The 13,789-nt window shown below is 35.0% G+C and overlaps 1 protein-coding gene across 2 annotated transcripts in view; it reads right to left on the bottom strand.

Moving 5' to 3' along the window:
* The window catches only part of ETNK1 (ethanolamine kinase 1), a 61,915-nt gene that overhangs the window by 28,636 nt on the left and 19,490 nt on the right, over positions 1–13,789 (bottom strand). Inside the window, exons 2-4 of one of the 2 annotated variants that reach the window (XM_037736503.1) lie at positions 12,767–13,026; position 12,643; positions 11,873–12,580 (exon numbers count right to left, since the gene is read on the bottom strand). In XM_037736503.1, coding sequence (XP_037592431.1) covers positions 12,509–12,580; position 12,643; positions 12,767–13,026 — 333 coding nt within the window. In that variant the 3' untranslated portion in view covers positions 11,873–12,508. Of the gene's footprint in view, positions 1–596; positions 738–11,872; positions 12,581–12,642; positions 12,644–12,766; positions 13,027–13,789 lie in introns of those variants that run through there. The other variant, XM_017522990.2, reaches the window with a different exon arrangement.

Genomic DNA, 13,789 nt, shown 5'->3' with positions numbered 1-13,789 from the left:
AAAAAAAAAAAAAAAAACAAAAAACAGCAGCTACCTCAACATTTAAGTGATGAGCAAACACTGTTTCAAAGAACTTTATATATACTAACACAATCCTCACAAAAACCCTATACGGTTAATATACTACCATTATTTCCATTTAATAAATATGAAAATAGGTAACTTCCCTAGTTGAGTGAATTACACAAAAGAAATGTTAACTAGCAGAACTGAGATTTAATCTCAGTTTGGCTCCAGGCTCTTGTGCTCTTTATATAATATTAGACTTGCCTCTCAACTCTGCAATATCTTATAAAGCCAAGAAAAATCTTGCTTCACCATTACCACCTACCTCTTTATTTTTAAATAGTGTTCCCCTACTTCCACCCCTGACCCTTGCTGTTGTAGGGTGTATTTTTTGGGAGGGGACACTGAGGGGGATAGAGAGGCAGTTATTTCTGTAGTGCTATCTATAGCCAAAGAATCAGTGCTAATTTTACTTCAATGTAAAGAATGAAAACCAGATTTTCTACAATGAAACTTTACAACTACCTTTGAAACCCTATCATACAGCAAAGCAACATAAAACATAATTTCAAATGTAAACATAATTTTACCTTTTATTAATGTCTTCATCTGCAAATCCTGTGGGAATGAGAGAGAAATACTTTCCCATCTTTAGCCATAGATTAGATTTGGGGATCCAGCCGTTGTGTGCATGGATAGCATGGATTTTAGCAAGCTGACGAGCTATTAGCCTGTTTAAAACAAAACGCATAAAAAGAAAAAGTCAAGCATCATAAAGGTCATGTCTATTGACAAAGGTTCTGATCAAACTTTAGTCAGTCTCCAGAATCTTCTTGTAGGACCTACCTGTGCTTTCCCTTATAAAAAAACAGTTTTAGCAAGAACCCTACTAAGTCTGTTTAGCAAGAGTATCCCCACCCTTGACATCTGATCAGGTTCCTTATCCTCCACCATTCCCCAGATTAATTACTCTGATTACTCTGGCCATCTTCAGCAAAAACCATTAGACTGTGTTACCCAGAAACCCCATACTCTGATGTTACTCATAGTAATTTTCCATCTGCTGACCCTTACACTGCTCCTTGGGGATAAATTCCCACTTGCCCACGCTGTATTTGGAGTTGAGCCCAGTCTCTCTTCCCCAGTACCAAAATCTTACTGCCGTGGTCCCTATACCTGTATCTCAATGATTCTAAAGAAAGTCAGCCTTATCATGCTTTAACAAGTATCACTGAATAATTTTCCCCTTAACCATTATGATGCTGTGATTCAGAATCAGATTCATCATTGGACCCAGGACCCTACGTTTGCACTTCTGAATTCACTTCTGACTGACTGATGGGGAACCACTGCTGAGTCAGATTCCTGAACCACTGAACATCCATTGAAGCTGGCAAGAACTTTGATTCTTAAGATTTTGAGTGTACTCTCTAAAACTAGATCAGAGTCCCAGGCTTCTTTTGAAAGGTACCTCCTAGGCTGGAGGTCCTTCTCCCGTCTTTCTGTGAGGACCCTCTATTCTCTTCATTGGATCCTGCTTCTCCCATGTGAACTTCTCTGTCCCCTGAAATCCCTCTTTTTGAACCTTGGCTCTACCAACTCCATCTGCCTAGTTTCTGTTAGCATGATTTTCCTAAGGAACTTCAAAACAAACAGGCTTAGGTACTAACGAAATTCTGATTTAACTGGCCTAGTGTGCAGCCAGTACACTGAGATATTTGAAACATTCTCAAGTGATTTTAATATGCAAAAACATTTGAGAACCACTTAAGTAAGGCACACAGAGAATCTAGCATTATAGCAATCCTTAAATAGCACATTTTTATTATTACATTTCTATACTATCGTGAATATTGTTTTTATCTTACTCCTAGTAACTAAAGAGTCCTGATTTTCCTTTGGAGAAACTTGTATCCCTCTCACTTTTAGTTCCTGTCATTACTGCAGAGCTTATCTCAATCCTAAGTGCATCCCATGTGCATCACTCACTTCAGTAGCGAGTGAACATATGGTCCAGACTTGCTCAGAGCATTCTATCAGTCAGGCCACAGTGACTGGTTTAGCAGATTTATCCAAGCTAAGCCAGATACTTGATTCTACTTTTGTTGAAGCTATAAACTTTATTTGAAGCTATTAGAAAATTGGAAAAATCTCCGCCTGGAGTGGTTAAACCAGTTAGAGAAACCTACTCATTATTATTATAAATGGTCCTAAGGAAAGTTTGTCAGGAAACAGAAAAAAGCTAAAAGAATAAACGAATAAAGTGATATTCCTAATGACATTGCTACAGTCCCTTGATTCACCCCATGTCTGAACTCAGTATTCTTAATTACATGTACCAATAAATTCCTTCTCCTTTATGTCAGTGTAAATTGCCAAATTATCCTCAATCAACAGTGTTAGCCTCATCCTTAATCTGACTAATGCATTATTAAAATATTAAAACCCATAATCTTTTTATATGTGTACTTTGGTTCATACCTTTCAAACAAATGAGTAAATAAACATTTATTTCTATAAACTAAATAATTTTGACTGACACTCCCTAAGATCACATACTCATGCCCACAAGAATACAGAAAACAAATCAATTTTTATGTCAGTCTCATAATATACACAGAAAGCTAAGCCCTGATACTTAAGCACAAGGCAACTTGATGAAAAGGCCAGGTGGTGGTAAAATCAAAACAAAGGAAAGTGAAAATGCATGCATGTACACGCATGCACACAGAACAGACACACATACACACTTTAAGCCAGTTAAAACTGGTTTTAAAACCTCAGAGAAGAGGAGGAAACAAAAGGCTTGAAGAAAGATAAAATCTGTGTTACATGAAACATAAGGGGTGATCTATGTCAACAGAATATTATATCTTAGAAATATTTACTGAACAAATGAAACATGATTTAGGAGAGGGATCACATGTATTTAACAAATTTTATTTGCTGTGATTTTTTAAAATAAACGAATAATAATACCATTTCTAATAGTTTCACCCCAGGGTTTGTAAGAGACTCTGATTTGGGGTCTCTTACAAAACATAATTTTCCCCTTTCCAAAGGGGACACACGTGCTGGAACCTGTCGGAACTCCATGACTTCCTCGAGTGCACTATGCCGGAATCTGAACAGGTGTAAAGAGAAGCAAATGCCTGGGACAGCAGAAGGACCATGGCACCAACGGGCTCGGCACAACAGTTCTGGTTTCAATGAACAAGCAAAACTCAGGCAAGGACAGTCATCCAATGCTGCAGCTATTTGGAAATACTTTTCAAACAGGCTCTTTAGAACTAAGTCGTTTCTGCTCTTATGATCTGAAATGATCACTGTAAGCTTACTGAGATCAGGAGACGAGGAGGCCCTGCACATCACATGGATAAAGTCAGAAAACTATAATACTTTTGCTGCCTCAAGTTGTTTTTTAAATAAAGTATTTTGAAATGCATGAGAATCATGCTGCAATATGGTCATTCCAGAGCAAATATATATTTCAAGATGAAACTAAAACAGTTTTAAATTACTTTAATTTTCTGTGTATTAAAAAATATATATAATCTTAGAAGTTGTCCAGTTTCAGCTGATAGTAACTGAAATGACAATTCTACAGTAAATACTTCAAAAATGAATAAAGCAGTGTGACCACAACTCCAAGGGGCATTTACAGGTTAATGAAATTTGTTGAACATCAATAGCTCCTAGCAAAGAAAGTATCAAAAAGATATTCACAGCAACATAATTCACAATAGCCAAAAATGACTACAGCCCAAGTATCAATCCATGGATGAATAAACAAAATGTAATACATAAAGGAATATTATTAAGCTTTGAAAAAAGAAGAAAATTCTGACACATGCTCTACAGCATGGATGAACCTTGAAGTGTTCATGCTAAGTGAAATAAGCCAGTCACAAAGAGACAAACATTACATGATTCCACTAACATGATGTATCCTAAGTAGTCAAATTCCTAAGAATAGAAAGTAGATGATGGTTGCCAGGGGCCAGAGGAAGGAGGGAAGAAAGATTTTTAAAAAGCATAGAATTGGCCAGGCCTGGTGGCTCACACCTGTAATCCCAGCACTTTGGGAAGCTGAGGCAGGTGGGTCACCTGAGGTCTGGAGTTCAAGACAGCCTAGCCAACATGGTGAAACCCCATCTCTACTAAAAATACAAAAACTGACCAGGTGAGGTCATGGGCACCTGTAGTCCCACCTAACCTACTCTGGAGGCTGAGGCAGGAGAATCGCTTGAACCTGGTAGGCAGAGGTTGCAGTGAGCTTTACCACTGCACTCCAGCCTGAGCAACGTGGCGAGAATCCATCTCAAAACAAAACAAACAAAAAAAAAGTATAGAGATGTAGTTTTACACTATAAAAACATTTTCAGGAAATTAGCTGCACAACCATGTGAATGCAATAACACTACTGAGCTGTACATTTTAAAAAATGGTTAAGATGGTGATACAAGAGCCAGAAAGAAATTATTTAGGCAGATAGTGAGGCTAAAGGAGTCCTCAGTAAAGGGCTCCCCTTTAATAGAAAGCAGCCCCCAAATCACTTCTAACAAACAGCAGCCTGAAAATTCAAGCTGCAGATATAGATAAGCAAGCTAGAAGCTTGCACGGGTGAATGCCAGCAGCTGTGCAAACAGAAAAGGGCTACCTGGAAGCCAAGTATGCTCTACATGGAGCCTCTATCTTCCCTTTTGTCACCGTGTCCAGTAAAAGAAGCAAGCAAAATGGCATTGGCCAGGTAGAGAACCATCCACAAATAATAGATTAAAGTGGGGCAGCCAACTTCTATGCTTTATGCAAAAGGCACAACTAGTCCAATCAACATTTCGTGCCTTATGCAAATCAAGCACTGCCTGCTCAAGCTAATCTATAAAACCCTGTGCATTTCACCACACAACTGGCAACCCGTTTTCTCTGGGACCCCTCTCTGCACAGAGAGCTCTTCTCTTTCTTTTGCCTATTAAACTTCGGCTCTTAACTTTGCTCTGGTGTGTCCACATCCTAGTTTTCTGTGGAAGTGGGACAACCAACCTCAGGTATTACCCCAGACAAATTTGGCTTCAGTGGCAAATTTTATGTTGTATTTACCATAATCAATTTTTTCAGAACAGCTATTAAAAAATCAAATTTTTATTAACCAAATAAAATGCTCATTAAAAAAGAAAACAATTCTTAAAAACACTTTAATCAAGTGTACCTCGATTGTTTTCTATTAGCAAATATTATATACAATAGAAAATGCTACATTTTCAAATTTTTAATAATATATTTGCTGACACAAAATGTAAGCGAATCAAATCCAACAATGTATAAAAAGAAATGATGCACCGTAATCAAACAGGATTATCTCAGGTATACAAGGCTGGTTCAATATTTGAAAATTAATGTAATCCATTAAAAAAGAAAAATCACATGAACCTATTGACAAGTGCAGAAAAAGCATTTTGCAAAATCTAGTATCCATTATCATAGAAACTCATCAAACTAGGAATAAAAAGAGAATAGCCTCAACCTGATAAAGAATATCTACAAAAAAGGGCCGGGTGCGGTGGCTCAAGCCTGTAATCCCAGCACTTTGGGAGGCCGAGGCGGGTGGATCACGAGGTCAAGAGATCGAGACCATCCTGGTCAACATGGTGAAACCCCGTCTCTACTAAAAATATAAAAAATCAGCTGGGCATGGTGGCGCGCGCCTGTAATCCTAGCTACTCAGGAGGCTGAGGCAGGGGAATTGCCTGAACCCAGGAGGCGGAGGTTGTGGTGAGCCGAGATCGCGCCATTGCACTCCAGCCTGGGTAACAAGAGTGAAACTCCGTCTCAAAAAAAAAAAAAAAAAAAAAAAAAAAAAAAAAAAAACAAAAAAAAAAAAAAAAAAAAAAAAAAAAGAATATCTACAAAAAAACTACAGCTAACATCCTACTTAATGACAAGTAATTTGAAAATTTCCCACAAAGATCAGGAATAAAGAAAGAACATCACTTTTCACCAATCCTTCTTAACACTGTACTGAAAGTCCTAGCTAATTTATTAAGAAAAGAAAAAAAAAAATAAGAGGTTTAAGGGAAAACAAAAATCAAACTATCTTTGTTTGCAGATAACATGATTTTCTCTGCAGAAAATCCAAAATAGACCAAAAAAACCTCCTAGAATAAGCAATTAGAGCAAGCTTGCAGGATTTAAAAAAATAATGAAAGTCACCTTTCCTACATGCCAGTAATGAATATGTGAGAAATTTGACAGTAAAATGCACTCCTTTTACGGTAGCACCCAAAACCCTACAATACTGAGGTATAAATCTAACAAACTATGTACAAGATCTATATGAGGAAGACTATAAAACTCTGATAAAAGAAATCAAGTAACTAAATAAGAGATATTGCACATTCATGGATAAAAAGACTCAATACTGCCAAGATGTCAGTTCTTCCCAATTTGATCTACATATTCAGTGCAATCCCCATCAAAATCCCAGCAAGTTATTTTGTGATATTGAAAAACTGTAAAGTTTACATGAATACTATATCCCAAATATACACAATTATTTGCCAATTAAAAATGAATTATTTAAAAGTTAATAATTTTAAAATGTAAAAAATAAAGTTTATAGGGAGAGGCAAAAGGCTCAGGATATCCAACACAATATCGAAAGAGAAGAACAAGTTGGAGGACTAACATTACCTGACTTCAAGACTTACAATAAAGCTACAGTAATTAACATAGTGTGATAGCTGCAAAAAATTAGACAAACAGGTGAAGAAACAGAATAGAGAACCCAGAAATAGACTCACGTAAATACAGTCAGCTCATTTTTTAAAAGGAGCAAAGGAAATATAAGGGAAAAAAGATAGACTTTTCAATAAATTGTGCTGAACAACTAGAACTTTATGTGCAAAAACATGAATCTAGACATAGACCTTACATCCTTCATTAAAATTTTATCAAAATGGATTATAGATATATCTATGAAATCCAAAACTAAAACTCTGTGAGAAGATAACACAGGAGAAAATGTAGATAACCCTGGGTTTGGCAATGACTTTTTAAATAAAACACCAAAGGAATGAGCCACGAAAGGAAGAACTGATAAGCTGGACTTCATTAAAATTAAAACTTTCTACTCTGTAAAAGACACTGTTAAGAGAATAAAAAGGTAAGGCACAGACTGGAAGAAAATATTTGCAAAACCCATATCCAATAATTTATTATGAAAAATACATAAATAACTCTTAAAATTCAGCAAGAAGTACACAAACAACTCAATTTAAAAATGGGCCAAATATCTTATCAGACATTTCATCAAAGATACATAGATGGGTAAATAAGCATATGAAAAGATATTCCATATCGCATATCAGGGAAATGCAAACAAAAACAGTAAGAGACCACTACACACCTATTAGAATGGCCAAAATCCAAAAGACTTACAACACCAAACGCTGGTGAGGAGGTGGATCAACAGGAACTCTCATTCATTGCTAGTGGAAATGTAAAATGGCACAGCCACTCTAGGCAACAGTTTGGCAATTTATTACAAAACTAAACATACTCTTACCATACAATCCAGCAATCATGCTCGTGAGCATTTAGCCAAAGGAGTTAAAAACTAGTATGTCTACATTAAAATCTGAACAGAGATTCTTACAGCAGCTTTATTCACAATTGCTAAAACTTGGAAGCAATCAAAATGTCTTTCAGTAGTTGAAAGGACAAAATAGACTTGGTGTACCTCAGACAATGAAATATTATTCAGTACCCTAAAACAAAATCTGCCAATGAGCCATAAAAAGACAAGGAAGAAACAAAGTCAAAGACGTCAATCTAAAGAGTCTCCTTAATTGTATGACTCCAAATATATGACATTCTCAAAAAGGCAAAACTATACAAGCAGTAAAAAGATCAGTGGTTGCTACTGGTTAAGGGGGAATGAAGGATGAATAGGCAGAGCACAGAGGATTCTTTTTTAGAGCAGTGAAGCTACTTTGTATGATATTATTAACAGTGGATACATGCTTTATATATTTGCCCAAACCCACAGAATGTACATCATCAAGAGTGAGCCCTAATGTAAACTGTGGACTTTAGGTGACAATGGTGTATCAATGTAGGTTTATGTATTACAACAAAAGCACCACCTCTGGTATTGATAATGGGGTAAGTGTCTGTGAAGGGAGGCGGGGATCTGAGAAATCTCTGTACCTTCCCCTCAATTTTGCTGTTAATCAAAAGTGCTCTAAAAAACTAAAATTTTTAAAAGGAAAATCTCTTCAGATAACTAGCATTATTTAATAACCATTAATTTATGTTTTGTGTATACAGGGTAATCAAAAATCATTTAAAATATATCTGATTTTCACTATCATATATTGGTCCTTCTCCTACCTAGTAAAGCAAAGCTTTACTACAGTAACATCAAGTCAAAATGCTGCTTTAAAATCCCATACTCTTTAAAGCCAAATGTCTAAAACTCTCAAGGTTGCAGAGAATTTCTCAAATATTCACTAATATTAATTGCTACTTCTCCTGAAAGCTTAGCTTTTAAAAAATTTAAAGTATTCTAACAATAACAAAAATATTTTGAAACTGAAAAATATTCTTTAATTCTACCATCCCAATAGTATTTCATCTCCATATACCCCCTCTGAGTTTTTGCATGAGCAAATTATTGCCTAATGGTAGCCACAGTTAAGCTATTTTTTTTTTTTTTTAAAGACAGGGTTTCACCATGTTGGTCAGGCTCGTCTTGAACTCCCAAACTCAGGTGATCCACCCGCCTTGGCCTCCAAAGTGCTTGGATTACAGGCGTGAGCCACCATGCCCAGCCCAGTTGAGCTATTTTTTAAGCTGATTTTTCCTCTTGGCCCTGCATCAGTCATTTTTCATGTATTAGACAACAGTCAAAAAGTAACATTTCAACAGTAGCATAATGCTCCTTTGTGTTGAGGTACCTTATATCTGAATATAGGAGACTTCTAATTGTTGCTGCCAGAAATATAGCATATAACTTTCTTTTGAGCTATTATATATCATCCTTTTGATTTCCAAGAGAAACACTACCAATTTTACATGCACACAACCCACAGGGTGCCAGTTCCACTACAATACCCTAGGTATGCTGTTTGATAAACTTGCAACAATTGATTTGAAACTGCATTTCTACTATTATGTCTGTCACTGGGTGGTTTGTAATTAAACTTCAGCCAGGATTCTTGACAACAGGCAAATTTCTGAGAAATATCTGATAAGAAATTGGAAACATTCCTAAACACTTTTGAATTTTAAAAAAATGTTCTGAAGGTCTCCATAATAACTGATTGCTACAAAAAAGTTCAAATAAAACAGAGAATGATAAATTTCCCTAAGTGGAATTACGAGTTAGGCACTAACTTAGCGCAAGCTGCTAACTTAGCATAGCTCATTGTCTTTACTTATACCATTCCTCACCTCCTGCAGCCTGTCTTGTCATTTAAAGTTCAGTTCAAATGTGATCACAGTGAAACATACTAATTTCCCAAGTATGCCCAAAATCAACTACCTGTACTTTTTCTGAAAACTATTTCTGTTCTTCTTTGTATACTATTTAGCTCATTTTTTCCCCAAGGTTACTGTATGTCACAAACTTTAAGTTACTAAGACAGTGGGGACACTTTAGATTCTTATTCCTCCCCCAAACTAGTCCAAACATAAACATATGCCTTTTACATTCAGATGAGATATCTTCATCATGATCATAATATAAACCATACAGCTATGGTTGAATGAGCCAAATCAAGAAAGTACTGTAGACTTTGATCTAAAGCACTCATCAACATTTACTAGTGAATCAGTCCAGATCACTGGATACATATTAGGCTGACCAAACAATCAATAGTGTCTTGAAATTTTATGATTATATTCAAATATTAAAGCTCATTACAATGATGAATCAAAATGTGACAACTAATCCCAAATTGTCAATAAGCTTCTATAAATTAAAAAGAAAGATTATTTTTAACCATAGAATATGAAATTCATTTAAAAGGAGAAAAGCTAAATAAGCACATTAACCCGAATTTATATCTCTAACCTCTTCCTGGGGCTCCAGACCATCGTTTATTAATTTGCTTACTTGGTATTTCAGAACTATTTCACTGTACATATTTGAAAACAATAAAACCACACTTCCTATTTAAAATCATGTGTAATTTAGATGTTTTGTTAATTAAAACTTGCCTTTCCCTCCCTTAGCTTTTCTTTTTGTATTTTCTGTTTTATAGTCACTAAGACTTGCGTAACAATAAAAAATGCCATAGGAATTAGAATACAATCTGAAATAAACCTAACAGCAAAACAAATTAAATAGTAAATGTTACTGCTCATAATGCCAACTAACAGTAAGCTATAACACAAGGTTCTTCACTGTCATATTCTTTTGCTCGCTTTCTCAGTCTCCACTCTGTTTCTCCTCTGCAAAATTGTGGGGCAACTGAATATATCATTTATTACAAGTCAATTCACAGAATTGAGAGTATTGATGTTTTGTTTCTAACAGGGTATATTATTTTGATGAAATGCATATATCCTGCATTACTAACACTTATACATATTCTAACTAAGTAGATCTAGGAAGGGGGTTGATGAAAAGAGATTGGTTAAAGGGTATGAAAGTACAGTTAGATCAAAGAAATAAGTTCTAGCATTCAATAATACAGCAAGAAAATTATAGTTAACAATAATTTATTTTATGTTTCAAAATAGCTAGAAAATGAGAACTATAATGTCCCCAACACAAAGAAAAGTGTTTGAGATAACGGATATACCAATTACTCTAACTTGATCTTTATACATTGTATACATGTATCAAAATATCACATGTACCACAAAAATATGCACAACTATGATATAGCAATAAAAAATATATTTTTAAAAATATGTAAGTAGGGAAAAATAAACAAAGGCTTTGGCACTTTGAAAAGAAATAATAAGTAGATATAACCAAAAGTACAAAGATATTTTTACTGAAAACATGCTTATAACATTGTATCAAATACCAAAGTCAGCTCTGACAAACCTTTATTGTTCTTGATTAAAAACTATAATTATTTTATTTTTTCTACTTGACGTTACTAAAAAAGATAAATTGTGTTTTACTATCTGCTTTAGTCACAAGGAAACTCATGTGGCCCTTCTCTAGGAACTTTATGAAATATTTTATATATATATAAATATTTTATATATATATATATAAAACCAGCTTGGGGGAGTCCAATTTATGCATCTGTTCATTTTTAATGCTGTTACACAGGCATTTCTTAACCATTGTGAACAAGACTGAGGATTTATAAATATATGCATGCCTAAGGAAGACCACTAAAAAATTGACACAAAGAGTAAACACAAATATATTAATCAGGATCTTTCAATACATCTAAAGACTAGACTCATACAAAAGAAGAAAGTATATATAATGGCTAAAAACTAGGGTTTGAAGGATTTCTATGCCAAAATATTTTAATATATTATTTGATATAGGTTTACAATAGTGATACTGGTATATTCCACTTTTATCAGTGTTTTTTTTTTTTTTTTTTTTGAGACGGAGTTTCACTGTTGCTACCCAGGCTGGAGTGCAATGGCGTGATCTTGGCCCACCGCAACCTCCGCCTCCTGGGTTCAGGCAATTCTCCTGCCTCAACCTCCTGAGTAGCTGGGATTACAGGCACACGCCAACAATGCCCAGCTAATGTTTTGTATTTTTTTTAGTAGAGACGGGGTTTCACCATGTTGGCCAGGATGGTCTCAATCTCTTGACCTCGTGATCCACCCGCCTCGGCCTCCCAAAGTGCTGAGATTAAAGGCTTGAGCCACCGCGCCCGGCAATTTAGCAATTCTTAAACTACAATCCAGAAACCCCTGGTGACCCAAAACCCTTTCAGGAGGTTTGTAAAGTTGAAACTATTTGCACAAAATGTTATTTACCTTTCTCACTCTCATTCTCTCACAAATGTACAGTGTAGTTTTCAAGAGTTATATGATATGTGATAATTTCATCACAATGATAGCTAACAGGACGTATACTTCATATTCTTGTATTCTAAAAAAGCTGTTTTAATATCTAATATGGTAAATATTGATAAATGCTAATCAAATATTAAAACGACACTCTTTAGACTCAGTCTCAAAGAGATCTGGAGACCAAAATGGTTGTGAACTGCTGGTTTAACCTAAGAATTAACCTGCCATTTTCAACTCAAGCCCATTTTCCAGAGTTTTCAAGAAGAGAAAGAGAATTTTTAAGGTTGGCAATTTTAGAAAAATGATGAAGCATACATGACAATATTCTTTACAGAAAATATAATAAATTAAATACGAACAACTTAAAGAACAAAGAATTGTGAACCAAATTAATAAAACTTTAATAAGCATCTCTGAATATATGAACAGTTAAGTAATAAGCAAATGGCAGTAAGAAATATATAGCACTTCAACTGAAACACTAACTAGAAAAAATTATTCAGCAGCCTTGACAGCTGGTTAATCCAAAAGCTCTTGCAGGTTTTCCTTTGCAAAGAGTCAACGATGAGAACTGCAGATATAAATAAATTTACTTCTTTCTCTTTAGAAAAAAACAAGAACGAAAACAAAAACCCTGGCTAAAGAAAATGTCTAAGTTAATCAAATAATTGCTCAAAGAAAGAAAAAGAAATTAAAAATAAAATTTCCTTAATGCACTTAAATGCCCAAAAGAAAAATTTTAGAAAAGAAAATGTACCTGAAAATGGCTGGATTGCAGACATGCTTTGGATCCAATGCTTCTCCTTGTATAAACTCATAGCATAGTCCATTATTGAAGGTACAGTAGAGTTGTGGCGCACACCCATGAGCCTGTAACACTCGAAAACTCTTTACTTCCTCATCTCGATCAACTAATAACTCAGTCTTATTGCCATAAATTCTCACCAGGACTACATCCTCCATGGTATTTCCCACATAACAGCCAATAAGTTTATTTGTGATTCCATCTGTGAAGAGCTGCCAAAAAGAAAAAAAAAATGGGGAAAAAAGCAATGATTTATCTTTACAGAATAGGAGATAAACAGAAAATAATGAGTTAAATCTAATTAAAGAAAACACCGACCTCTTAACATAAAAGAACCACCTTCGAATACAATTTTATCTAACATCTATAATTTTAATTCTAGATTTAAACAAAGAGGATCGCTAATGTTAATATGTTCCCCCTAATTCATATAACATGTCTTCCCTGATCCAAAAGTATTATTCACTCTGTCTCCAGTATTTCTATATAAGTTTTTTGATACCTGCCAGGTCTCACAGTCTCCCTTGTATCATAATTTTTGCACATTTGTGTGTGTGTGTATGTGTGTGTGTACACATACAGAGAGTCTCCTATGTCCAACAGATTGGAAAGTCTCTGAGAATGGGAACTGAGACTAGTATGGTTCATTACGTATAGAAGTCCTTAAAAACATTAATAGATTAATAAATATATAAATATAGTCTACAATAATTTACATTATGGCAAATCTCCAACTTACTAAAAACTAAATTTTAAATATTAATTTTAAAATTATTTAACATAACATGCATTAAACATTGTCTTATGCACTCAGGGTGCAACAGTTTCAACTATTATAATGTAACCACTATGGCTGTAAACGAAAACACAATGTTACAGGAAGATAAAAGAGTTTAGAGCCAGGCGCAGTGGCTGAAGCCTGTAATCCCAGCGCTTTGGGAGGCTGAGGCAGGTGGATCACGAGGTCAAGAGATC

The sequence above is a fragment of the Cebus imitator genome, unplaced genomic scaffold (genome assembly GCF_001604975.1).
Source record: "Cebus imitator isolate Cc_AM_T3 unplaced genomic scaffold, Cebus_imitator-1.0 Scaffold25, whole genome shotgun sequence".
Taxonomy (NCBI): Eukaryota; Metazoa; Chordata; class Mammalia; order Primates; family Cebidae; genus Cebus; species Cebus imitator.
This window is presented reverse-complemented; position numbering and strand designations above follow the sequence as displayed.